Raw genomic sequence first — 27562 nt, forward strand, 5'->3', positions numbered from 1 at the left:
CCGTTTGCCGGGCCATGAACCCAGCAGCTTTGAGGGAGCGGTTCCTAGAGCTACTCACGGCCCAGCGCCCGGCTCTTCTTTGCTCCCGGTCGAGAGACAGGTACTGAGACTGTTCGCAGAGCCCTCACTATTCATTGTTGTAGGAGGCTGGCTCTATATATGGCGTACACCTATAGGTGAAGCACCCTGTGCTGAGTCCAGGCAACCCTTAGTGATAGTGTAGGTGGCTCTAGATAACTAGAGCTCTCATAGCGGTATTTGTGGAGAGCAGCTAAGGCTTTTCCAGGAGGGTGTAAAGCGGTTGCAAATATCACACAGGTCAGTCAGTGAAGTACACAGAGGAACAAACCACACAAGTGTTAGAAAAATATGTCATATTTATTATAACACACACTCTGGGACTAACTTTGGTATATCTCCCAACTTGAGATACGGTGATACAAAAATATACTTAGCAACAGGTAAGTAAAGGCATAAATTAACATGGGCCCCTATGGGGCGGCTGAACCATTTACTGAAAAAATGGAATGCAAAACTCACTCCCAACCCACACTACCACTGTAGGAGGCTGGACTGGCTTGTAGTGAGTACCAAGGGGTACTTACACCTTGCACCAGGCCCAGGTATCCCTTATTAGTGTAGAGGGGTGTCTAGCAGCTTAGGCTGATAGAAAAGGTAGCTTAGCAGAGCAGCTTAGGCTGAACTAGGAGACGAGTGAAGCTCCTACAGTACCACTAGTGTCATATGCACAATATCATAAGAAAACACAATACACAGATATACTAAAAATAAAGGTACTTTATTTTTATGACAATATGCCAAAGTATCTCAGTGAGTACCCTCAGTATGAGGATAGCAAATATACACAAGATATATGTACACAATACCAAAATATGCAGTAATAGCAATAGAAAACAGTGCAAACAATGTATAGTCACAATAGAATGCAATGGGAGCACATAGGGATAGGGGCAACACAAACCATATACTCTAGAAGTGGAATCCGAACCACGAATGGACCCCAAACCTATGTGAGCTCGTAGAGGGTCGCTGGGACTGTAAGAAAACAGTGAGGGTTAGAAAAATAGCCCACCCCAAGACCCTGAAAAGTGGGTGCAAAGTGCACCTAAGTTCCCCAAAGAGCACAGAAGTCATGATAGGGGAATTCTGCAGGAAAGACCAACACCAGCAATGCAACAACGATGGATTTCCAGACCAGAGTACCTGTGGAACAAGGGGACCAAGTCCAAAAGTCACAATCAAGTCGGGAGTGGGCAGATGCCCAGGAAATGCCAGCTGTGGGTGCAAAGAAGCTGCCACCGGATGGTAGAAGCTGTGGATTCTGCAAGAACGACAAGGGCTAGAAACTTCCCCTTTGGAGGATGGATGTCCCACGTCGTGAAGAGTTGTGCAGAAGTGTTTCCGTGCGGAAAGACCGTCAACAAGCCTTGCTAGCTGCAAAGGTCGCGGTTAGGGTTTTTGGATGCTGCTGTGGCCCAGGAGGGTCCAGGATGTCACCAATTGCGTGAGGGGACAGAGGGGGCGTCCAGCAAGACAAAGAGCCCACTCAGAAGCAAGCAGCACCAGCAGAAGTGCCGGAACAGGCACTACGAAGTGGAGTGAACCGGAGCTCACCCGAAGTTGCACAAGAGGGTCCCACGAAGCCAGAGGACAACTCAGGAGGTCGTGCAATGCAGGTTAGAGTGCTGGGGACCCAGGCTTGGCTGTGCACAAAGGAAATCCTCGAAGAGTGCACAGGAGCCGGAGTAGCTGCAAAACACGCGGTTCCCAGCAATGCAGTCTAGCGTGGGGAGGCAAGGACTTACCTCCACCAACCTTGGACTGAAGAGTCACTGGACTGTGGGAGTCACTTGGACAGAGTTGCTGAGTTCAAGGTACCTCGCTCGTCGTGCTGAGAGGAGACCCAGAGGACCGGTGATGCAGTTCTTTGGTGCCTGCGGTTGCAGGGGGAAGATTCCGTCGACCCACGGGAGATTTCTTCGGAGCTTCTAGTGCAGAGAGGAGGCAGACTACCCCCACAGCATGCACCACCAGGAAAACAGTCGAGAAGGCGGCAGGATCAGCGTTACAAGGTCGCAGTAGTTGTCTTTGCTACTTTGTTGCAGTTTTGCAGGCTTCCAGCGCGGTCAGCAGTTGATTCCTTGGCAGAAGGTGAAGAGAGAGATGCAGAGGAACTCTGATGAGCTCTTGCATTCGTTATCTAAGGAATTCCCCAAAGCAGAGACCCTAAATAGCCAGAAAAGGAGGTTTGGCTACCTAGGAGAGAGGATAGGCTAGCAACACCTGAAGGAGCCTATCAGAAGGAGTCTCTGACGTCACCTTCTGGCCCTGGCCACTCAGAGCAGTCCAGTGTGCCAGCAGCACCTCTGTTTCCAAGATGGCAGAGGTCTGGAGCACACTGGAGGAGCTCTGGGCACCTCCCAGGGGAGGTGCAGGTCAGGGGAGTGGTCACTCCCCTTTCCTTTGTCCAGTTTCACGCCAGAGCAGGGCTGAGGGATCCCTGAACTGGTGTAGACTGGCTTATGCAGAGATGGGCACCATCTGTGCCCATCAAAGCATTTCCAGAGGCTGGGGGAGGCTACTCCTCCCCAGCCCTGACACCTTATTCCAAAGGGAGAGGGTGTAACACCCTCTCTCTGAGTAAGTCCTTTGTTCTGCCTTCCTGGGCCAAGCCTGGCTGACCCCAGGAGGGCAGAAACCTGTCTGAGGGGTTGGCAGCAGCAGCAGCAGCTGCAGTGAAACCCCGGGAAAGGCAGTTTGGCAGTACCCAGGTTTGTGCTAGAGACCCGGGGAATCGTGGGATTGTCTCCCCAATACCAGGATGGCATTGGTGGGGCAATTCCATGATCTTAGACATGTTACATGGCCATATTCGGAGATACCATTGTGAAGCTATACATAGGTAGTGACCTATGTATAGTGCACGCGTGTAATGGTGCCCCTGCACTCACAAAGTCCGGGGAATTGGCCCTGAACAATGTGGGGGCACCTTGGCTAGTGCCAGGGTGCCCACACACTAAGTAACTTAGCACCCAACGTTTACCAGGTAAAGGTTAGACATATAGGTGACTTATAAGTTACTTAAGTGCAGTGTAAAATGGCTGTGAAATAACGTGGACGTTATTTCACTCAGGCTGCAGTGGCAGGCCTGTGTAAGAATTGTCAGAGCTCCCTATGGGTGGCAAAAGAAATGCTGCAGCCCATAGGGATCTCATGGAACCCCAATACCCTGGGTACCTCAGTACCATATACTAGGGAATTATAAGAGTGTTCCAGTATGCCAATGTAAATTGGTAAAATTGGTCACTAGCCTGTTAGTGACAATTTGGAAAGAAATGAGAGAGCATAACTACTGAGGTTCTGATTAGCAGAGCCTCAGTGAGACAGTTAATCATAACACAGGTAACACATACAGGGCACACTTATGAGCACTGGGGCCCTGGCTGGCAGGGTCCCAGTGACACATACAACTAAAACAACATATATACAGTGAAAAATGGAGGTAACATGCCAGGCAAGATGGTACTTTCCTACAACCACCCAAGGACCATTAGGACTGGGGAAGTACTAAAACCCCAAAGGTAAGTAGGTAGGATTCCCCAGGCGCCTGTATGCAGAGTAGAAATCTCAGGCAAGTGTCCATTGGATAATATGGCGAAGTTGCGCTTGGAGTTTTTGGGTTTCAGGACCCTTCCAATGGACTTAAAGAAAACCCGTTGGGACAAGGGAGGTTGGATAGTGCCCCCACTCATGGATACTCAAAGCAGTGGAGTACCTAGACCAGGGAGTCCAGGTGCAAAGGGGTGAAGTTGGTAGTCGGGTTGGAACCTCCCATTGTAGTCAATAGGGAGCTCGGTTGTCCAGCTGCTTTTGTGATCCGTGGACCCAGGTCAGTGGAACCCAGGCGTGGATTCCGGAGGAAGACGACCTAAGGCGAGAGGGGACAGAGTCCAAACCACCCAGAGGTGCCAAGGTGATTCAGGAGGGTAATGCCACCCTTCTTGGTGATGCTTCCTACAGGACGATGGTTGAAGAAGTGCAGCTGTGGAGTCCAGATGATGCAGAGGGATCCCAGGAGCCATACACAAGATGTCCCATGATGGTTGTCGGATTGCATAGGGCGTCAGTGGTCAGCAGGTCCACCAACAATCCTTGGCAAGTGTAAGAAACTTTGTGCAGAGTTTGCCGGAGTTTTGGGGACCAGCAAGGTCCAGGTGACCTAATTTGGCAGGTAGGTCAGGGCCAGCCCTCAGCAGGCAGGAGATCTAGCAGGAATCATTGGAGCCACCTAGCAGGACCCTCTGGCAGCAGGCATAGGGAGTCCTCAGCAGCACTGCAAAGAGGGATGCCCTCGTCGGAGGAGTTGCAGGATGGACGTCATTCTTGCAGCTGGAGAGTGCTGTAGGCCGGGACTTTTTGGAGCTAGGAGGTCTTCGGACTGAAGAGCCAACAAGCCTTGGCAGCGACAAGCAGACGCAGTGCACAGGGGTTCCAGCCTAGCAGCTGCAGCGAGGGACCACAAACTTCCCAGTTGCAAGGAAGATAGGTTAGACTTTTGGAGAGCCACAGAACCACCGCCTGTGTTTCAGAGCTTTGGAGAGTCTGTGGGACAGCAGGATCTACAAGTCAGTCATCGTCATTGAGGTGCCTGCGGATATAGGTGAGCAACTTCCTTCATTTCAAGGGAGATTCCTTCTTGCCTTCCTAGGTGCAGGTAGAGTCCTTATGACTAAAGAATGCACTGCCATGGGGTTGCAGAGGTATTTCCAGAACTTGGAAACAAAGTTAGAGTAGGAGCACTCCTACTGGTTACAGCCTTGCTTCTGGTTCCAGTGAAGAGCAGCAGCGGTTCCGGGGTCCAGGTTGCAAAAGTGCCTTGTAGAGGAGACTTGCAGATGGTTCCTGAAGTCTTGCAGGCAAATCTAGGGGCCCACCCTTGGGGAAGCCCTTAAGTAACCCAGGAAGATGTTTGGACACTAATTGCAGGGACCCACCTATGAGAGGGGGTCAGGGATTTCACCCAGCTGGCCTAACCAGTCCAGTACTCCCAGGGGCCTCTGCTGAACCTATTTCCAAGATGGGATTATCAAGTGGGCAGCTGGCAGATCTCTGTCCACCTCCCTAGAGGAGGAGTTGGACATGGTCAACCCCCTGTCCTTTATGTGGTTTCGGCCAGAGAGGGATCCGGGGGTTCCTGCACTAGTGCAAATTGGTTTATGCAAGGTGGGCACCAAATGTTCTCTTTAAATCAGTCTGGTGGTATTCAGAGGCATCACCACTCCAGCCCAGAGACACCTATTTCTAAAGAAGTGGATGTCACACCTCCCTCTATCTGCCTTCCTCTGCCCAAGTTAGGCTCAGCAGTAGGAGGGTAGAAGAGTGTGTGAGTCAGCAGCAGTACAGGCTGGGATGCAGACCCTGCAAGGCTGTACAGGCAGGTATTGTGGTTCTCCTAGGAAACCCTCAGAGTACATGGTATCTTACAAGTATTACAGTGTAGTTGCATGATTCCAACATGTTTGACGCCAAACATGCCTATGTTTGGTTAATCCATTATGTAGTTGGACAACTTGTGTTGACAAGTGTCCATTACATACCTTAAGCCGGCTTTGCCGCACTTACAAAGCCCAGGGAATAGAGTCTGGGGTTTGTATGGCCACCCCTGCTCATGCAGTGGTGCCCTCACACTTAGAACCATGCTGGTAAAAGGGCCTACCTTAGGGGTGATTTAGAGAGTGTGAGTACAGTGTCCATGAAATAAGGCAAACCTTATATCTGGAGTGAAAGTTGCAAGTGCCATTTCACACAGGCTGCAATGGCAGGCCTGTAGTCACAGTTTGCATGGGCCCATGGGGGACCCCTGTTGTGCCAATGCCCTGGGTACCTATACATCATATACTAGGGACTTACATGGCTGCACCTGTATTCCAATTGTGGGATGTAAAAGTTCCTCACAACCAAATTTAAGAGAGAGTTCACTGACACGGGTGTCTTGGTTAGCAGGATCCCAGTGTACTACAGTCTAAACACACTGACACCAGGCAAAAAGTGGGGTAACTATGCCAGAATGATGCTACTTTCCTACACTGGGGCCAAGTCAGTGGATGACTTCAGCCTTTTCTGCTGGTGGAACTTCATGGTGTCCGGCTCTTCTTAGGTTGACAGGAATTTGATTCTAGGGTTCAGGAGTGCCACCTAAATACTGAATTTACGGGTGTTACAGGGAGTGCCAGGTGGTAGCCAATGGACTACTCACCTTTAGGGTGACAACACCCTTCCTTTGACCACTACCTTTGGGAAGTGGGCATAGGCCTGACCCTATTGGTCTAATTTCTTCCATACTAGATGGAGGAATTTAAAAAGTAGTGCCGACTTAAGATCGTCCACACTAGGATTGGGACTAGCATGAAGTGGGCACTTCTCCTAATTTACCTAATTTTCCCACTAGTCCTGCTGCCAGAAGTGGAGTCAGGAACTGGGGGTCGGCCTCCTCCACCCTTTGGAGAGGCCTGGGTCGCATTTCAAATTCATCAACTCCTTTGAAGCTCCACGCCCTGGAATGTCCATCCTGCCTGGGAAAAGTAGTCACATCTCTGCCCAGAGCAGACCCTTGTTCAGAGCCCTTGAGAGCATTGGCTCTCACATCAGGGGGCCAGAACTCTGTCTTAATGTGACTGTACTGGTTTTGACCAGTCAGGACCCACACTAGGAGTTGGTAGGTTTTTCGGTGGCCACCTGTAAGGTGCTCTCTGAGTGCATGTATTTATAAAGCCATCACTGAATTCAATTAGGGTTTATTAATACGAGATGTTAGATACCAAACATCCCTATTGTCAGTGTAGGAAGTTGGCTCTGTATATACTATCTCAAAGTAAGAGATAGTGTGCACAGAGTCCAAGGGTTCCCCTTAGAGGTTGATAGTGGCAAAATTAGATCATATTATTGCTCTATTTTGTGGTAGTGGGGTTAAGCATTTGTTGTACACACACAGGCAATAAATGAGGAGCACACACTCAATGACTTAACTCCAGGCCAATAGTTTTTATATAGAAACATATATTTTCTTAATTTATTTTCGAACCACAAGATTCAAGATTTGAGGTAAGTACATAAAATGCAAGGTACTTCATACAGGTAAGTAGAGAACTTTTGATTTAAAATAGTAGTAGACACAGTTTTAGTTCAAATGACAATAAGCGATTTTAAAAGTGGACACAGTGCACAAATCAACAGTTCCTTGGGGGGTGGGGGGTGAGTTTGGTTAAGTTTCTCAGGTAAGTAAAACACTTACACAGTCAGTCTCCTGGGCATAGGCAGCCCACCGTTGGGGATTCAAGGCAACCCCAAAGTCACTGCACCAGCAACACAGGGCTGGTCAGGTGCAGAGGTCAAAGGAGGGTCCAAAACACATAGGTGCCTATGGAGAACAGGGGTGCTCCGGTCCTAGTCTGCTTACAGGTAAGTACCTGCGTCCTCAGGGAGCAGACCAGGGGTTTTTGTAGAGCACTGGGGGGACACACAAGCCCACAAAACACACCCTCAGCAGCACAAGGGCGGCTGGGTGCAGTGGACAAAGTAAGCGTCGGGTTTGCTATTGAAAGCAATGGAGGGGCCCGGGGGTCACTTAGGCGATGCAGGCAGGACACGGGGGGGCTTCTCGGGCCAGCCACTGACTGGGCTAGGAAGCGGCCCACCTGCTGGTCACTCCTGCACTGGAAGGTCGTTCTTCTTGGTCCTGGGGGCTGCGGGTGCAGTGTTTGGTCCAGGCGTCCGGTTCCTAGTTACCAGGCAGTCGTGGTGAGGTGGAGCCTCTAGATCCTCTCTGCAGGCATCGCTGTGGGGGTGCAGAGGGGTCGACTCAGGGTACCCACATCGTCGTAGTCACCTGGGAGTCCTCTCTACAGTGTTGGTTCTCTGGAGCTCGAACCGGGGGCGTTGGGTGCAGTGTGTGAAGTCTCACGCTTCCGGCGGGAAGAGAGAGTTCTTTGGAACTTGCTTTAAAGTTGCAAAGTTGTTGCATTTTTTGAACAGTGCATCTGTTCTCTGGAGTTTCTTGGTCTTTCGGGTTTAGGGCAGTCCTCAGAGGTCGCTGGTCCCTGTCGGATGCGTCGCTGTGCAGGTTCTTTGAGTCTGGAGGGAGGCTGGGGCCAAGTCAGTTGTCGTCTCAGTCGTTTCTGCTGGGCTTTCAGGTCAGTAGTCCTCCTTCTTGTGGTAGGTTGCAGGAATCAGATTTCCTAGGTTCAGGGTCGCCCCCTAAATACTAAATTTAGAGGGGTGTTTAGGTCTGGGGGGCAGTAGCCAGTGGCTACACCCTCTTTGTGCCTCCTCCCTGAGGGGAGGGGGGCGCACATCCCTATTCCTATTGGGGGAATCCTCAAAACTCAAGGTGGAGAATTTCTAAAGGCAGGGTCACCTCAGCTCAGGGCACCTTAGGGGCTCTCCTGACTGGTGGTTGACTCCTCCTTGTTTTCCTCATTATCTCCTCCAGCCTTGCCACCAAAAGTGGGGGCAGTGGCCGGAGGGGTGGGCATCTCCACTAGCTGGGATGCCCTCTGGTGCTGTAACAAAGGGCATATGCCTTTGAGGCTCACCACCAGGTGTTACAGTTCCTGCAGGGGGAGGTGAGTAGTACCTCCACCCAGTACAGGCTTTGTTCCTGGCCACAGAGTGGCAAAGGCACTCAACCCCATGTGGCCAGAAACTCGTTGGGTTGTGGCAGGCTGGCAGAAACAGGTCAGCCTAGCACTAGGAGTCGGACTGGTATTCAGGTGGCATCTCTAAGATGACCTCTGGGTGTATTTTACAATAAATCCCACACTGGCATCAGTGTGCATTTATTATGCTGAGAAGTTTGATACCAAAAGTCCCAGATTTCAGTGTAGCCATTATGGAACTGTGGAGTTCGTAATTGACAGACTCCAATACCATATACTCTTTATGGCTACCCTGCACTTACAAAGTCTAAGGTTTTGCTTCAACACTGTAGAGGCATAGTGCTAATGCACTTATGCCCTCACCTGTGGTATAGTGCACCTTGCCTTAGGGCTGTAAGGCCTGCTAGAGGGGTGACTTGCCTATTCCACAGGCAGTGAGAGGTGGGCATGGCACCTTGAGGGGAGTGCCATGTCGACTTAGTCACTTTCTCCCCACCAGCACATGCAAGCTGTGAGGCAGTGTGCATGTGCTGCATTACAGGTCCCCAGGGTGGTGTAAGATATGCTGCAGCCCTTAGAGTCCTTCACTGGCCATAGGGCCCTTGGTACCAGGAGTACCATTTACAAGGGACTTATCTGTGTGCCAGGGATGTGCCAATTGTGGAAGCAAGGGTACAGTTTAGGGAAAGAACACTGGTGCTGTGGCCTGGTTAGCAGGGTCCCAACACACTTTCAAACATAACTGGCATCAACAAAAGGCAAAAAGTCAGGGGGAACCATGCCAAGGAAGGCATATCCTTACAGTCAGTGAAGCCATCATGTAGCAGGGGAACTCGTAATGACCAATGACCATAACATGTTCTTAAAATGGCTTCACTGTTCACTTACTATATTGGATAATCGACAAAGAGATAGCAGGGGCATATCTGCTTATGCATGTATGCCCTCATATGTAATATAATGCACCCTTTCTTTAGGATAGGAAGGTCTGCTACAGGGGTGACTTACATATATTGCATGCAGTGCAGAGTGGACAGGGCACACAGGCTGTGTGTCATGTTGTGTTTTCATTTTGGTTCTGCACCAACACAGGAAGTCTGCGAACGCAGCACTGTGTGCACAAGGGGAGGGGGTCCCAGAGGGTGGCACAACTCGTGCTGCAGCCCCAAGGGGCCTTCCTTTAGTAACTGATGCCCTAGGTACCAGGGGTACCATTTACTAGGGACTTATAAAGGTAGCTAATGGTTTTCCAGTTGGGAAAAATGACTGCAGTTTTAGGGAACGAGATCTGAAACTGGGGATCTGTTTAGCAGGGGCCCAGTGCACTTTTGAAATTGCCCCAGAAACCAGGCAAAAAGTGTGCGTGGAGGGTGGGGTGGAGAGGGGGACTATATCAAAAGGGGCACTTTCCTACGCTGAGGTTCACTATAAATGTGTAAAGGTCACACCTGTCTCCCTCTAAGGCTCTCCCTTTCATCAGAGCTGTTCTATACAAAGTGCAGTTTCGGGCCTATCCTCGCGAGTGGCGAGTACCAAGATATATCAGGCTATGATACCGATGTTCCAGCCTTCATCCTGGATTTCAGCCAGAATGACTCTGATGCTGCTGGGCCTCATGGCCTCCTGTATCTTGCTGGTGACACATGCCAGATGGCATATGCAGGCTCTGCAGTGGGAACTAAAGTTCCAGTGGGTGCAGCATCAGGGGAATCTCTCCGACATGGTCAAAGTCTCAGAGGGAACTGCGCAAGATCTGCAGTGGTGACTTTTGAACTGCGATTGGGTCAGAGTTAGATCCCTCTCCCTTTCCCACCTAGATGCGACTGTAATGACAGATGCGTCACTCCTGGGATGGGGCGGCCACCTGGGAGAGGTGGAGATCAGAGGCACCTGATTTCCAAAGGAGTCCAAGCTCCATATGAACCTTTTGGAGCTTAAGGCGATCAGACTGGCATTGAAAGTATTCCTTCCGTCCCTCAGAGGGAAAGTGGTACAGGTGTTCACGGACAACACCACCTCCATGTGGTACTGCACAAACAACAGGGTGGGGTTCGATCGTGGACCCTTTGTCAGGAGGCTCTCCGCCTTTGTAAATGGCTGGGTTGTTTTATGGAACAACATAGGTGAAAATATCGAATGCCTTTACAACACATTTTTTACCCTACATTTTTTTTTAGCATGCCTATGTTTTTAACTCGCATGCCATTACCACACATTATCAGTCTAGCTAAGGTAAATATTAGTAAGGTAAGTTTAATTAAATATTCTTTTCTATATATATTTTTTTAAAATCTTTTTGGGGGAAAATCCCCCCATACTTACCTTGAATGCATTATAAAGGCTTGCATGATAAATGCCTATGCGTGGTAAAACCTTGCGTGGTAATAAATGCTTTGTAAATGTACTGCAATGTAAAAATTGTTTTGTAAAGACTGTTTCCCACATGGCTGAAATATCAGGGCATATCCCTGGTGGTTCAACATCTGGCGGGCTTTCTGAACATCAGAGCAGACGAACTCAGCCATCAATGCCTGGTAGGTCACGAATGGCATCTCCATCCAAAGATGGCGAAAGGTCTCTTTCAGCAATGGGGAGAGCTTTGGTTTGATCAGTTTGCCTCGGCAGAGAACGGTCAATGTCAGCTGTTTTATGCGTTGGAGTTTCCAAGGCAGCACTCACTTGGCAACACTTTTCGTTTCGAGTGGAACTCAGACCTCCTTTCCGCCAATACCACTTCTGCCTGGAGTTCTGAAGAAAATCAAGAACGGCTTGCCTTATATCACGGTCACTACACTTGGACGCTGTAAGTCCCCCCTATGGTGGCGCTTGAGCCCAAGGGCAGGGTTCATGGCCCTGAGTGTGAGGGCACCCCTACAAACCCCAGATTTCATTTCCTGGGCTTTGGAAGATCAGGGAAGCCATTTTAAGGTATGTAGTGGACACTGGTCAACACGAGTATTTCAACTATATAATGGCTTATCCGGACCCAGGCACGTTTGGTATCAAACATGTTGGAATCTTGCAAATACACTGATTCCAGTGTTAGTTGCATGATACCATGTACTCTGGGGGTTCCTTAGAGGATACCCCAGATCTGCCTGTACAGCCTTGCAGGGTCTGCATGCTAGTCCTTGTTGCTGCCCGACCCCAGACACTGTTCTGCCCTCCTGCTGCTGAGACTAACTTGAGCAGAGGAAGGCAGAACAAAGGGTCTCCTGTAGGAGGGAGGTGTGACCTCCTCTCCTTTAGAACTAGGTGTCTCTGGGCTGGGATGGTCACTCGGTGCCACCAGACTGCTTTGAAAGGCACATTTGGTGCCCTCCTTGCATAAATCAGTTTGCACCAGTGCAGTAACCCCCTGTTCCCACTCTGGTGCAAAACCACACAAAGGGGAGGGAAATGACCACCATCCTGTCCAGCTCCTCCCCTAGGGAGATACCCAGAGCTCTGCCAGGTGGCCACTTGATTCTGCCATCCTGGATATGAGATGTGCAGAGGCTCCTGTGAGCATTTGACTGGTTAGGCTAGGTGGATGATGTCCCTAACCCCCTTTGATAGGTGGGTCACCACAAACTGTGTCCTTCTCCCTTTTAGGGTTACCTAAGGGATCCCCTCAGGGTGGGTCTCCAGATTTGTCATGCAAGACTCTACAAGGAACTCTCTGCAAAACATCTTCTGCTCCTGGCTTCCAGAACCGCTGCTGGTCTGCCTTAGGAACTGAAACAAGACTGTATCCAGTTGGAAGGGCTCCCACTGCACAATTGTTTCTCCAGCTCATTCAGAATTCTACAACATCCGTGGATGTGCATACTCCAGGGTCACAAGGACACTTTTTGCATCAAGAAGCAAGAAGGAATCTCCCATGGATTGAAGGAGTCACTTACCTGCATCTGCAGGCACCTTAAGAAGACAGTGACCAGCTGGTGGATCCTGCTGTCCCACGGACATCGAAAGGCACTGCAACGTAGGTGGTGGTTCCGTGGACCTCTCTGGGCCCAACTTGTCTTCTGACCAACTTGAGAGATGTTTGGCCCTTGCTGCAGCCACTGGAACAGAACCCCTGTGCACTGCGACTGCTGCTCTTACCAAGGTTTGTTGGCTCTTCTTCCTGGAGATCTTCAAGCTCCAAGAAGCCCTAGCCTTACCCCCAGCACTCTGCAACTCCGACTTCAGCTTCCACTCTGCAACTCCTGGGCATGGGACTCCTGCTTTGTTGTGCTGCTGAGGCCTCCCTGTGACTGCCTGTGCCTGCTGCCAGTGGGCCACTTGTGGAGGCTTCAATGATTCCCTCTGGCTCTCCGGCGTGTGAAGGGCCATCCCTGACTTCCCTCCAAGGGTCGATTCTCTCAGACCTTGCTGGTCTCCAAAAACCTGCAAACTTTGCTGCAACTTATCTTAAGTTTGCCAGTGTATGTCGGTGATTCTGCTGACCCTCCTGCAATCCGGTGAGACGTGGGCCCCTCCAAGGATCTTCCTGCATCCCATGGACTCCGCAGCTTGACTTCTTCCTTTATCGACCTGCAGAAACGTCAGCTCTAGGTGGGTGGGCATTGCCTACCTGCACTGCCTGGACATCTCTGAGTGGTCTGGACTGTGTCCCCTTCTTTTTCAGGTTCTCCTTGTCCAGAATCCACCTTTTGGTTCCACCGACATGGTCCATGGGTCATGACAGCAGCTGGACTAACGAGGCTCCCATTGACTCCACCAAAGGGTTCCAAAGTCACTTTCACCCCTATGCACCTGGGCTCCCTGGTGTAGGTGATCCACTTTCCTGGTTATTCCCAGGTGGGGGCACTATCCAACCTTTCTTGTGCCAACTGGTTTGCTCAGGATCCTCTGAGAAGGGTCCTGAATCCTGAAAATTCCGACAGCAACAGTACTTTGTTAGCCTATGGGACATCCGATTCGATAACAACTCTGCACCAGGGCGCCTTTGGGATTTCTGATACTTAACTCTGGTAATTCCTCACTCCCGCAGCCCTTGGGCTTCTAACACACTTACCTAGGTTGGGCACCTCCGTTTTAATACCACTTTCTTAATGTTTGTTTTGCCCCCACCCCCATAGTGTCCCATAGATGTCTATGCTTTCCTATTTTTTTTTGGAAGTATATTTACTATATGTAAATATCTCCAAGTGAAGATATTCCAATGTTAGGATAGTACTACTGTTATAATAAAGAATACTTTCTTTTTGTAACACTTGGTGTGGTTCTTTCTTGTGTGAACATCACTGACTGACTATTGTATTATAAGTGCTTTACACTCCTCCTTGATAAGCCTGAGCTGCTCTCCAAACTACCCCTAGCGAGCTTTTTTATCTAGGCACCAAAACACTATCACTAAGGGTTGCCTGGACTCCTTATAGTGTGCCACACCACACCATAGGTGTTCACAATAAACTGATCCAGCCTCCTACAGGCATCCCTCCACCAAAACAATATATGTCTGTAGATGGAACAAATTTGTGACATGATGTACAGAAAAGTCTGTTGACACCCTCTCTGCCCATCTTTGTAAGGTTTTTTTGTTTATTCTTTCTTTGGCCCAGCAGGGCTCTGCTCTGGGCACCCTAAAGGGTTATTTGTCTGCTATTTCGGCTTTCCTCCAATTGCCTGACCAACCCTCCTTGTTTAAATCTCCCATTATTGCATGATTTCTTAAGGACCTTGCCCATCTCTTTCCTCCTTCCCTGTTCATAATGCCCCAATGGGATTTGAACTTAGTTCTCACCTATCTAATGTGCTCTCCTTTTGAGCCGCTTCACAACTGTCCACTTCACCTGCTTACTCTGAAACTATTCTTCCTCGTGGCTATTACCTTTGCCCGCAGAGTGAGTGAGCTGCAGGCTCTTTCTTCAAAGCCGCCTTTCATCTCCAGCCACCCTGACAAGGTGGTGCTTCGTACTAGGGCTTCTTTTCTGCCTAAAGTGGTCAGGCCCTTTCATGGAGGCCAATCCATCACCTTGCCTACTTTTTGCGTGTCCCCACATCCTTCTAAGGAAGAGGAGAGACTTCAACGTCTGGATCCAAAAAGAGTGTTGGTGTTCTATTTTGATCATACAAAAGAGTTCCGGGCGGACGATCAACTTGTTGTAGGTTATGTGTGTGCAAAGAAATGTCGGGCAGTGCAGAAGAGAACCATCTCTAGAGGGGTCATTCTCTGCATTAAAATGTGGTATGCATTGGCTAAGAAGCAACCCCCGGAGGGCTTGCATGCTCATTCTACCAGAGCAACAGCTGCAAACCTCTGCATTAGCACGCGGAGTTTCAGTCCTGGACGTCCTTCACACGTTTATTAAACACTACTTCCTGGACAGTCCGGTCCTAAGGGACGGGTACTTTGCCTGTTCGGTCCTGCAGGACTTCCTAGTATGATCTTGTTTCGCAGACCCGCCTCCAGGGCAATATTGCTTGGGTATCTATTGTAAGGTAAGGAATCTGCAACTAGAAGTCTCTATTATGTGAACAAGTTACTTACCTTCGGTAACAAATTATCTGTTAGAGACATATTCTAGTTGCAGGTTCCTTACCGACCCACCCATCCTCCCTGCTTTTCGAACTGATTTCCAGGCATGGGATTTTTGCTTTCAGGGTTCTTCTTCTGGCACACCATAGTCAGTGTTGTTCATAGCTCTGCTTCTGGCGTGAAAAGTCATGAAAAGAAACTGACGTCAGCACGCCGGGTTGGTGCCTATATACAACCCGTGATATCATAGCCGGTGACCACGATGCTAACGATAGACACCGAGTCGATCGACACCACCTAACGGCATGCAAGGGTACTGCTCAAAGAAAAATCTTTGACTTTTTGGGGAAATTCTAGGGTAAAGAATCCGCAACCAGAACATGTCCCTACCAGATAATTAGTTACCAAAGGTAAGTAACTTGTTCAGTTATTTCACAGAGCTCCATTCCTACAACTGTCTGAGCTAGGGTGGCAGGTTGTTTTACACAATCAAAAAAGTGGGCATGTAATTTTACTTTTTAAAATCATATCCTCTGGCCTAAGGTTTCTTAGATGTCACTTAGGTGCCACACAAAAATGTTTACTTGAGCTACAAAGACGTGGGTCCCTTGCTCACTGTGCCACTGGATTCAAGCTAGCCTGGCTGATGAAGGGTGATACCCTGAAACCGGTCCTAGAATGCTTGTTTCCGGTCAAGGGAGGACCTGGCTTGCAGTTCGGGCTGGACTGTTCCCATGGGGAACAGGGTCAAGACAGATTTGCATATGGCTGGGTCCAAACTCGGATGGCATAGTGAGCAAAAGAACAATGGATTAAACCCAGAACTGTGACTGGGGGTGAGTGTTTGAAAAGTTTCAGCACTATGTCCATCATCCTTTTGTGTTACTTTCTAAAAGTGGCACTTTCAAACTGACAATGTAAAAACCAATTTTACCCACAGTGTATTTTGAAATTGTGAGTTCAGAGACCCCAAACTCCAAATCATTATCCGCTCCCAATGGGAAACTACACTTAGACGATATTTAAAGGAAGTCCCCATGTTAACCTATGAGAGAGAGAGAGGGAGGCCTTGCAACAGTGAAAAACGAATTTGGCTGCATTTCACAGTTAGAACATGTAAAACATATCAGTACATGTCCTACCTTTAACATACACTGTATCCTGCCCCTGGGGCTACCTAGGGCCTTCCTTAGGGGTGCCTTACATGTAGTAAAAGGGAATGTTTGGGTCTGGCAAGTGGGTCAATTTTGGCCAGGTCGAATTGGCAGTGCAAAACTGCACATACAGACACTGCAACTGTAGGTCTGAGACATATTCACAGGGCTGCTCATGTGGGTGGGTGGCACAATCTGTGCTGCAGGCCCACTAGTAGCATTTGAGTTACAGGCCCTGGGCAGATATAGTGCACTTTAGTAGGGACTTGTTAGTAAATCAAATAAGCCAATCATGGATAAAACAATCAACAATACAATTAAATAGGGAGCACTTGCACTTTAGCACTGATCTGCACTGGTAAAGTGTGCAGAGATAATAAACCAGCAAAAACAATTCAGAAAAATGATGATGAATAAGGTAAAAAGTTTGAGGATAACCCTGCAAAAAGGGCCATATCCAACAGTCTCCCATGAGCTTTCATCAGCCAACCAGTGTATGTCATGTTGTAAATGCTTCGCTGTATAATAAAGTTCCAGATGCAGGATCTCACTTCCGCCCTGGGACCAAGATCTTTTTAACATGCAGAGGCTTACCCGTTTTAGTTTATCGGCCCATAGTAACTCTTAGTATACCGTCCAGTTACTGGAAGCACCAACGAGGTATCTTAAATACGGTACCTTGAAGGGCATACAATCATTGGTGGAGCAGGATCATTTTAGCTATTGCTATTTTTCCCATAAGAAGTAAGTTTCTCCAGAACCAGATTGAAGTCTTAAGTCATGTGATAATTCTCCCCCCTTTTAGTTCCAAGAATTCAGTCTCAGTGGGAGCAAGGTATATCCCTAGATGTCAGATATCCCGGGTTTTCAGGCTATTCCCAGCAATGGAAGATCATTGACCATGACCCCCGTCAAGGAACTCAAAGGGTTTAAGATGGACTTAGCAGGGCTAAAGCGTAACCCCGAAATCCCACCAAACTCCTGCATCATCCACATAAGCTTTGGGACGGAACAGGACGGGTGTTGAACATAGACCAAAGCGTTGTCCGTGTAAAGGGACACCAGGTGGGAGTCCTGCCTATGGTGATCCTCCATGGGTGAAGTGTTTGTCGTAATCTTGTCGCTAGTGGTTCCTTCATCAGTGCAAAAAGAATTGGCGACAGGGGACTTCCCTGCCTTGTGCCCCTGTTTAGGTTAAATCGGAGACTAAGCCTTCCGTACACACCCGGGCACATGGGCTCGTATATAATATTTGGACCCATTGGATACATTTGGGAACCAGGACAATTTTTCTAAAGAACTGCCATAGATATGTCCAGTTTAAAGAGTCGAAGGCTTGCTCGATTTCCAGCAGGGCTAACGCATGTTCACCCTCTAGCTATTGTGAAATATGGTATATATTAGATAGTCTTCTTAGGTTTTGAAGCGTACTTCTCTTTGGTATGAACCCTGATTGATCTGAGTGTATGGGGATGGGATAAAGGGATGGAGGCTACTGACCAGGACAATACTGAGTATCTTAACATTAAGATTTAGTAGGGAAATGGGTCTTATGTGCTGAGGCCAAGGTAGGGCCCTTGCCTGGGTTTTGAATGATCACACCCACCGTTTCTCGGAGTGAAAGAGGGAGAATCTCCCTCCTGAAAGCATCCTCATAGAACTCCAATAACCTGTCTATTAGGATAGCTGAGTATTTAACATAAAACTCCACCGGGAGACCATCGTTTAAAGGTGTTTTGTCTGTCTTCATCTGGCGCAGAACCGCAGTAAGCACTTCCCTTGTGAGTGGGCCGTCCAGGGTCTGACTATCCTCCAGGGAAAGATTAGGGAGCGGAGCAGTGAGGAAATACCCGAAAATGCTGTCAAGTTGAGGCTGCTCCTGGCTGGCTACACCTCACTCAGGTGTGAGCAGAAGACGTCATTGATGGCCTTTTGGGTTAATATCGACGACGCGCTTTAGTGTGCAGCTTCGGAACTGGGACTCTAGCATTATCCCGCCTGGTCAGTCGGGCCAGCATTGCCCCACTTTTGTCCCCCTCTGCATGGAGTCTCTGGTGGTATGCCTTAAAAGTGTTTTTTAATCGACGCCAATCATCTAGCAGGGTCTTACCGTTGTCTCCCAGTCCGATCAAAGTTCTGGGTGGGTAGGAAGGCCCTTCTCAATTTCGCGAAGGCCCTGCTCGTGCACTATAATATCCCTTTTGTTTATGAAATTAATTATGTGGTTAATCGTGCAGCGCTGTTCCCGATACCGAGTCAGTGTCGCTTGCATATTAAAACGGTCTGCTTTGTTTCAACCTTTTGATACACCTTGAATTAAATGCATTCGGATTCGGACATGAGGTCATATTACTCTCGTAAACTATTACAGAATGCGAATATGTCCCCCACAAATGCCCTTTTCCTCCATATTTGTGTCTCAGCTGAACTGCCCATGCACACTATGAGACGCAGGCCAAATGTATTTTGAATGGGTCAGCACGAAACATCCACTCCCTATGTCAGTGACGTGGAGTTCCTGAGTGACCCTCTTTTTCCAATGCCTGTGGATATGTGCATCAAACCTTTCTTAGCAACAACCTCGGCTACACATATCACAGAAATACATTACCCACAGGGCTTCCCAAAAGCAAACCCAGGTGCGTAGCTTCAGGGGGTGTTTCACCCCCACTAATACATTTTCTGATGAATAGTTGGGAACAGGTGCTTTTAGTCGGGTATGGTGAGGTGTCTGTCGGATTTTACGTGGGATTTTTGCATGCACACACTGACAAAACACCCACACTCTCTCCTGTCTCTGTTTTGGGAGCCCTAAAATGTTTTGATTATTTTGCACAATATTGTTTCCCCTATCAATCTGCATTCCCCTCCTTTTCCACTGTCGGTTAAGTACCTCTCATGCTCCCAGCTTGTTGTATAATGTAGTTTAACATTTTATGCCAGCGTGATTGTGGGGAAATCTGAAGCTCACCCCCCCAATCATACTGACCAGGCCTGCGCCTCCGAAATCTCTCAGTCCATTCCCACCACACCAGAGTAAGGCTTAAACTTGTTACAGGTTTATTTCTTCATATCGGCAAGAACAACCAACAGTTATACCTTCATAAATTCACTGTTCATCTGGTATATTTCTGATCGTTTTAAGCCGTGATATTTTCACATCTGACATTGAGGAAATCTCAGGTAACTCTAGTATTTGCTAGTCAGTCTAGGAACACCCGCCAACAGTTATCGAGTCTGCCTAGTGCCAAGATGCCTATAATGGGTGACTAGAACTTAACAAGATAGAAATAAGATAACGTTTGCTTTATATGGGAAATAGCAGCACAATTATTCCTAAATGCACAATAGTGTTAATGTGCATGAGTTACTATCACATATTTGGCGGGGTTGTGGGTTTTAAGGTGTAAGAGACCAATGCCACCAAAATGCTTGCATGCCCCTTCCTGGCTGCATTCAGTGTGAGTGTTCAGAAACGTATTGTCCTGCTCTGTTGCATAAGTCTCCGAATAGAGTATTACACACGCAGACATATTGCATCAAGTCGCTACGGCAAAGTCTTACGTAGGTTAGAGTTGTGCTCTCTAAATGTCAGTTCAGTTCTCGGAATCTTTCATTTGTTTGCTTAACGTGTGTTGAATTCACTACTGTATATAACGGACAAACTCCCGTGTAAGGAAATCGACCCATGACATTTTAGGAAATTCATTTTATTGTGTAGAACTTAATGCACTAATACATGAGCTGGATATTTTAGCCGGTTTTCTAGTACTATAAATAAGCCAAATCTGACTGTCTCCAACGAGTGTGTGTCTCTAGAACGGTGGCCGCCCGGCGCTTCTGCTGCGTGCTGTCTCTGCGGCCCTGGACTGCTTGAAGTTGTTCATTGTGGAGTCGGACTTTCCCTGTTCAATGCCTGGGTCCCCCCTAACGCCTTCTTGTCTTCTCTTCGTAGCTACGTGGTAAACATCGGATTAATAGACAAGCTGTCAGACTGCTTCCTTTCCGTTCAAGGACCCGTGGACGAGAATCCGAAAATAGCGCTCTTCCTGCAAAGTGCCACGGCACTGCTCCACGGACTCTGCCGGCTCTGCTTCGCTGTCACAGGAAGGTAAGCAGCTCTCGGCCCTTCACGCCCTCATCAGCAACTGTTTATGAGCATAATCCACTCCTGCGGTCGCGTTCACTGGTAACAAACCGCAAACTTCCAGTGGTTGTCTACGTGGGTCGCTGTGAACCCCCCGTCCCTCTTCCGCTTTTACTACTACACAGTGGCGGCTGGTACCCTTTGAAAGTAGTGGGGCATAAGATTGCAGCGCAAATTTAACATACACAAGCCAGAGCTAGGAATGAGGTGTTAGATGACTCACTGAGATACACGTTTGCGAGTGATATCTGCAGTATTATGCAGGTCCCTATTTTAAATCCCAACAGGACCTACTCAGACTATCATCCTCCCAATGTCAGAAAATTGAAAACGTGCACATTGAGCAATAGCACCTATTACTTCCATCACTTAGAAACAGAAGTATATCTGAATGGGGGAATTTCCGTCTGCAGTGTGGCAGGAGCAGCGCCTTGCCTCTCCGCACACTCTGAGGCCTGCTGCCTTGAGCCACAGCGTTACGCTCCTCTATTGTGCCAATCCAAATCTTGCTTCCTTACTGTTTGTATCAGCAAACAGCATAAGAGCAGTGCCAGGATTGGCTGGAGCAGGCAAGGTCAGTGCTCTGTGGGAGACCGGGGAGGCTGTGATCCCTGGCTCACTAGCATTGTGCTGGTTGGAGAGGTTTCAAGTGCGCATGTGAGGTTGGTCGTAGGAAGACACCTGTCCAACCTGACATCATGGATGTCAATTCACCAAAATGCTAAGGGTAGCAGAAGTAAAATCATGTACTCTTTGACCCTAAAGATGTCACAGGAAGTCACTTCATACGACCTTTGACTTTAAATCTTGACCTTAATCCTGATAACATAACAATAATTAACAGTGGTGAAGTTCATCAATAATTGCATGATTAATATAACACAAACGTCTATTTTTTTTTATAACATCTATGTAAATGTGCACATATAACACACCAAGGGAACAGTTACTTGTTTTTTTTTATTTTGTCGGAAACGCTGAGCTCACGGGGAAACGCTGTACTCACGCTGGTGCAGGGTGGCTCACGTCGGAGTGCAGCGCGGCGCGGAGTACGGACGCTGCCGCCGCCACCGCTACTGCTGCATTTGGGGGGGCTCGAGGGCCCGTGGGGGAAACTTCGCAAAGGAAAATCTCGGGTGGCTCGTGGCTCGAGGTGCGGGGCTTGGAGCTGGATTGAGCGGCTCCTCAGACAAGGTGCTTAACCCGGAAGTGAAAACTCTCAACTGCCCGGCCACGGAGAGGACGAGCCCGCACCGCACCGTAGCCCGAGGAGCGGTGACCACCGACGAGGACCAAAAGCACCCCGGAGACCCCGACGAGGAGACCCAGCCCCAACCAGGAGCAGGCCCCCCTAGCAGCGACAGAGCAGTACCTCCCGGGTACCAAAACTCCGGCACAGCTCCCCCAGTAGGAGCCGCCCGCCACCCGGACCCCGGGAGCGCCTCAGCGCTGCGCACATCAGCGCTGCGCCCCCCCGCCCAGAGCACGGCAGCAGGGTCATCAGAGCAGGAGTAGGGGATACCGTTGCTAGGCAGCGGGAAAGAGGCGTGCGGAGGAGCCCGAGGAGCCCCCTGAGGTGCCCGCGGCAGGAGACAGGGAGCTGTCCCCACAGAACCCCTGGAGGCAGCCCCAGGCGTTCCCTCCACCCTGCCCCTGGCAAAACGCCCCCCCCCCGCAGACTGTCACCCCAACGGGCACTGGGAGCCACAGCTTGACAGAACCACCCGTGCAGTCAGTCCTCCACCCCACGCGTGCACGGGGGAAGCCCATGCGGCCGGTGACAGGAAGCTGAGGAGTCCACAGTCCTCCTCCCCTTGCACGCTGAGTAACTGTCTTGCCCCGAATAGTAACTTGCACCTTGAGGCGAACAGAAGACGTCTCCCACAAGACTGCGTCCAGGGCTCGTATGCACGGACCCTCTGTGCACGGATAGGCTCTGCCCTCCTCGTACCTCTGTGCGCCGCCCGTAGCTGCGCCCTCCGTGGATTGTGCGGGGTCCCACGAGTTGCGCTTCGAGGGATTCCGGGAGGAGAGAGGCCATTGCGGCCGTGCAGGCGCTGCGCTCCTGTGTCACCCGCGTCTTCGACTGACTTCGACTGCCTGAAGGACGGGCTCAGGAGCAAGGGGGGCCTGGAGGAGCGCGAGAAAGCCTACCTAGGGGGCGTGCAGGAGGGGCTGGGAGCGGTGACCCGGGACCTCAGTGAACTTGATCGTCTCAGTAATCTAGTGGGAAAACAATCCGAGAACCACCCCCTCCACAACAGCGGCCTGCTGAGCCTCGATCCAGTGCAGGACAAAACTCCTCTGTACAGTCAGCTTCTTCAAGCCTACAGATGGTCGAACAAGGTCACAGGGCTGTCGGCTCGGACCACCGCAACTAGCCGCCGTTGCAGGCTGCCTGCCAAAACACGCTGGGAGGACTACAATACCCAGAATCCCCTGGGTTTCCTGTGCGCCAAGTGGCGTGGAAGTGCTGTTACGCCCCCCGGGCCCTTAAATTGCAACAAGGTACACCGCACGGTACACCGCACAGCTCTGTGGCCCTCAGAGGCCTGAAGAGACTGGACTGGGCACGGGACTCTGCCTAAACTGTAAACTAACTGTAAATTAGCTGCATTACTTCTTGATTACGCGGTTCTGTGTTTTGTGTTGCTGAATTATAGCTGGTGGTATTTACTGCAAACAACCTATGATAGCTAACTGTAATAACGCCGCCAAAAATCTAGGGGCTACTATGCTTGATAACTACCTGGTTAAGGTGGTTAAAAAGATTAATAGCGATCGCAGAGTCTCTCTAGGGAAAGGAGGTTCTCCCGTCCAGACACACCCTAGTTCCTCCCCACATATAGTGTCTACTTTTGAGGATCTGGGCGCCAACACTGATAAAGATATGATACTAACTGAGGCACAGATACATTCTAATCCCTTAGACTCAACGGGTATAATTGGCGAGAGCCCATTTAGCCCCATGGTTATGGCAGAGACTCCCCCCCAACCAGTAAGAGCAGTTAGGGCTTGTAGAAAGTCGTTGGGCAAAAGAGGAGTGGGGAAGGTCAGCAATTCTCGAAAGCCCCTCAAAGCAAAAACCCATACTATTAAAACAAAAGGATTAGACGGGGGATCTGATAAGCCAGTGGGTTGCTGTCATAACAGGCAGTATATAGAAAATATACTGGCAACAGTAGAGGATAAGTTAGCGACAAAAATGGCTGAAATTTTTAGCACACTATTGCTGAAAATTGAAGTACTTACCCAAGAGGTTCATAGTCTGAGGGTACAAGCAACATCGACACCAGCAGATGTACTAACGGTACCTCTAGATTTACCATCTGGAAATTGTGTTGAGCAGGCAATACTCGCGGGCAGCAGTTTAAGACATAAAGCCCCATGTAACGAAACAAGTTTGGATGCGGAGCCCACTATACCTAGGGAACCCGAAGTGATTCGAGGGTCCCTAGAGGGTAGGCCTCAACCAACTCGAGTCCATAAGGAAGCAAGAGAGCACAACAATAATTATAATGTTAGGATTGATCTCCCACCGGAGGCCGCTCAATTTGTATGTATATTATCAGGAGTCCCAGAACTTAGTTCAGGTAAAAAAGAAGGTTACAATGACTTAAAAAACAAAGTAGCCTTCTGGCTTACTAAGAATAGACCCCTCCCCCCTACCATTGATGGAAACATTTTAAATGTGAGAAGGGTGGGTTGGCTTGGCCACATGATTAAAGATATCCCAGGTGATCTGGTAATAGTTAATTTCAGGAGTACTAATGTGGTCCCCTTTTTGAGAGGCTGGTGCCCGCAACTTGCAGATGGACCAATAGTCACGTGGGAATTACCAGATTTTTATCCTACGGTGTATCCCGAGGTGAAGGTGCCCTCCCAGATTAACAAAAATGTCATTAACCCTCCCAGGGGTTGGTTCGCACCAGAAAGCATTGAACCCTTGATTACTGCCGGGAGATATGGGCCGTTATCCTGCCTAGATGAGAATGATTGACTGATCGGTAGAGAAGAAATAGTTAATATAACTTTATTAAAATCCCCCCACATAAAAGATATAAGTTGGAAGGCTATTGCCACAGACCAAAGTAATAATCCTGACACTACCCCTGTTGGTACATTGTCTGCACTACCCAATGTTAGCACGGACCCACCCTCTGCTTTAGCCGAACCTGTTGATATGTTATCAAGGTATATATCCTGGAATATAGCCGGTCTGGAGTCCAGCCAGTGTATTCCTGATTGGAGGGACTTCATAGATCAGGGCGATATAATTGCATTCCAGGAAACATGGGCTATCACACCGATATTTCGGGTGGTGTATCTGAACTTTAGCAAGCCAGCAACTAGAGGCCAGAAAGGGCGTCCTGTTGGAGGTCTTACAATTTGGGTCCGCCAAAGTGCGGGTGTAAGAGTTGAAGAAGTGACAATTGATAGTCCAGACATAATTGCCTTAAAGATAAAGTCCAACCAAGGTATAAACATCCTGTTGGTTAATATTTATGTCAGGGGCCTCCAGGGAGGAAGGGTTTCTCCGACCCTCCTCCTGTTGGATGACATTCTATCAGGAACAACGACCGATGGCCACAAGATTGTGATGGGGGATTTTAATACATGTTTTGAGCCTTCGGGTACTGAGGACGGCCCGCTCACCGAGGATGAGGATCTATCCTGGGGTATTCCCCAACTTGAGATACCTCCGATTGCTAAGTGGTCGAGCTCAGCCACCTATATCAAGGGGCTATGCCTGGATATGGGTCTAAGAGCTGTTAATGGAAGGGTTAAGTCAGATAGGAAGGGCAGGCACACGTTCAACAACGGCAGGCACAGTAGTCGTATCGACTATATTTTGGTCGATGTAAGGCAGTGGTTTGCAGTTGTTGATATGCTAGTTACGGAACGCCCAGAGAGCGACCATGACCCGCTGGTTTTGACCTTAAGGGATTCCAGCTTCCAGAGGTCTGAGGGCAGTGGTCCTAATATTACAGATAAAGAGGTCATTGTGAGCAATGATATGCGCAGGGTACGTTGGCCCAAAATAGCTGCGGACGCTGGGGCCCGCAGGGCGATAAGAACCTTAGTGTCTAATTCTGTGGAGCTTTTAAACAATTGTGGCTCACAGGACGAGATTAACAGCGAACTTATACGTACCCATTCTGACTTGTTTCAGGAACTTAAAAAGTTGTTCATCAAATTTATCCCTAAACAACCCAGGACCAAGAAATACTCATCCACTACCTGGTTTGATAAAGAGTGTAGCAAGACAAAAAGAGTTCTCTTTGAGGCTATTAAAAACAAAAATCATAGCCAGATTAGATCTTGTAGAAAACTCTATAATGAGGCAAAACGCAAAGCAAAACAAAAGTGGGACGAGGAACGCTGGCTTATGCTGTCAGAAGCCTGTGATAAACGCAATATGCAACAGTTTTGGTACCTCATAAAATGGGGTATCTCGCAGGACGCCCACTATAGCCCAGCATCTGTCTCTAATCATCAGTGGGTAACATTTTTTGAAGATCAGTTTAAGTGTCATACAGTTGAAGTGACTATACCCTACTGTCTTGAGCCCGTCGAGCCGTTAATATTCTCAGTTACTGAAGTTATCAATTGCCTGCAAAACATTCCCAAAGGGAGGGCCCCTGGCCCTGATGGTATTCCAGCTGACATTTTTTTGGAAGACCAGGACCTGTGGGTACCTTATATACTCCACCTGGTGAATGCAGTTGCAGCAGGCGCTAAAATTCCTGACTCATGGTATGGGGCAGAAATCCTTCCTATACACAAGAAAGGCGATCGCTCAGTACCCTCAAATTACAGGCCCATCAGCCTTATTGATGCGATCCAAAAAATCATAGCGCGCCTCATTTTAGGGAGGATACAGGAATGGATAACAGACTCAGATATTTTGACTCCGTTGCAGGCGGGTTTTAGACCTCATGTAAGCACCCTTGATCAAGCCTTTCGTTTTGCCCTTTTATATTGGAAAACAGTTTTTTTTGGGTAAGGGCAAGTTGTATGCAGCTTTTGTGGATCTAAGATCTGCATTCGATTTGGTCCCTAGGTCTAAATTATGGGATTGCATACTGGAACAGGGAATGCCCAGGGCTCTAGTGCGACTCTTAATGAATCTTCATGCATACACTTATGCCCAAGTCCGCTGGGGTAAGCCTGGCGAGGTTACGGACAGGTTCCATGTTTTGAAAGGTGTTAGACAAGGATGTGTCCTGGCTCCCACTTTGTTTTCCCTGTTTATTAACGGGGTTACCAAATATTTTGCAACACATCCCACGGATGCTCCCCAGATAGCGGGAATGAAAGTACCATTGCTCATGTTCGCGGATGATACCTTGTTATTATCAAAGACAAGGCAAGGGCTCCAGCAGGCCCTACTCAGATTTTAATTATTTTGTGACGAGCATGAGCTAGAAGTAAATGTTTCTAAAACAAAATTCATGGTACTAAGAGGTCGAACACAAACTGTGGCAAGGGTTAAAATGGGTGGTGCTATTTTGGAGCAAACTAATGAATTTACATATCTGGGTGTGCATTTTAGTGATAATTTTAGTTGGAAACCCCAGATCGATATCCAAGCACTTAAACATGTTCAACTAGGCGGTGCCCTTCTTAAGGAATATAAAAGATCATTTACCCGCCCGATGTCCCCACTTATGGAAATCTATGGGTCAAAAATTCTTCCCTCAGTCTTGTATGGGGCAGAGCTTTGGGGTTATAGCAATCTGGACCGACTGATGCTGGCCCAAAATAGATTTACAAGAGGTGCGGTTGGTCTTCCGAGGTCATCCCCACGTATCCCGCTCCTTTATGACCTTGGGCTCCAACCGGTGGAAGATCAAGCCAGATTTCGGCCCTTGGCCTTCTGGCGGAGGTTGTGGTCTACCCCAGAGCTGTTATTATATGCGAAAGCATGCCTCGAGGTAAGGGACACCCTAGGATCCGATAAGATTGGTTGGTTTAAGGGTATTAGAACCACCCTTTGTGCCATGGGTCTAGGTGCCCTTTGGCACAACCCAGACTGACTCAGCTACTTTTCCTTCAAAAAAAGAGCTGAAACAACTATATTGGGAATGGGTGGTAGGCATAAGACACTCATCCCTTA

At 48.8% G+C, this 27562-nt stretch overlaps 1 protein-coding gene across 2 annotated transcripts in view; it reads left to right on the plus strand.

Annotated features, from left to right (window-relative positions):
• SCAPER (S-phase cyclin A associated protein in the ER) overlaps window positions 1–27562 on the plus strand; it is a 2262878-nt gene that overhangs the window by 1768067 nt on the left and 467249 nt on the right. For both annotated transcript variants that reach the window (XM_069222023.1, XM_069222024.1), the window contains exon 28: window positions 20251–20406. In XM_069222023.1, coding sequence (XP_069078124.1) covers window positions 20251–20406 — 156 coding nt within the window. The remainder of the gene's footprint in view (window positions 1–20250; window positions 20407–27562) is intronic.

Source organism: Pleurodeles waltl, chromosome 3_1, assembly GCF_031143425.1.
Source record: "Pleurodeles waltl isolate 20211129_DDA chromosome 3_1, aPleWal1.hap1.20221129, whole genome shotgun sequence".
Taxonomy (NCBI): Eukaryota; Metazoa; Chordata; class Amphibia; order Caudata; family Salamandridae; genus Pleurodeles; species Pleurodeles waltl.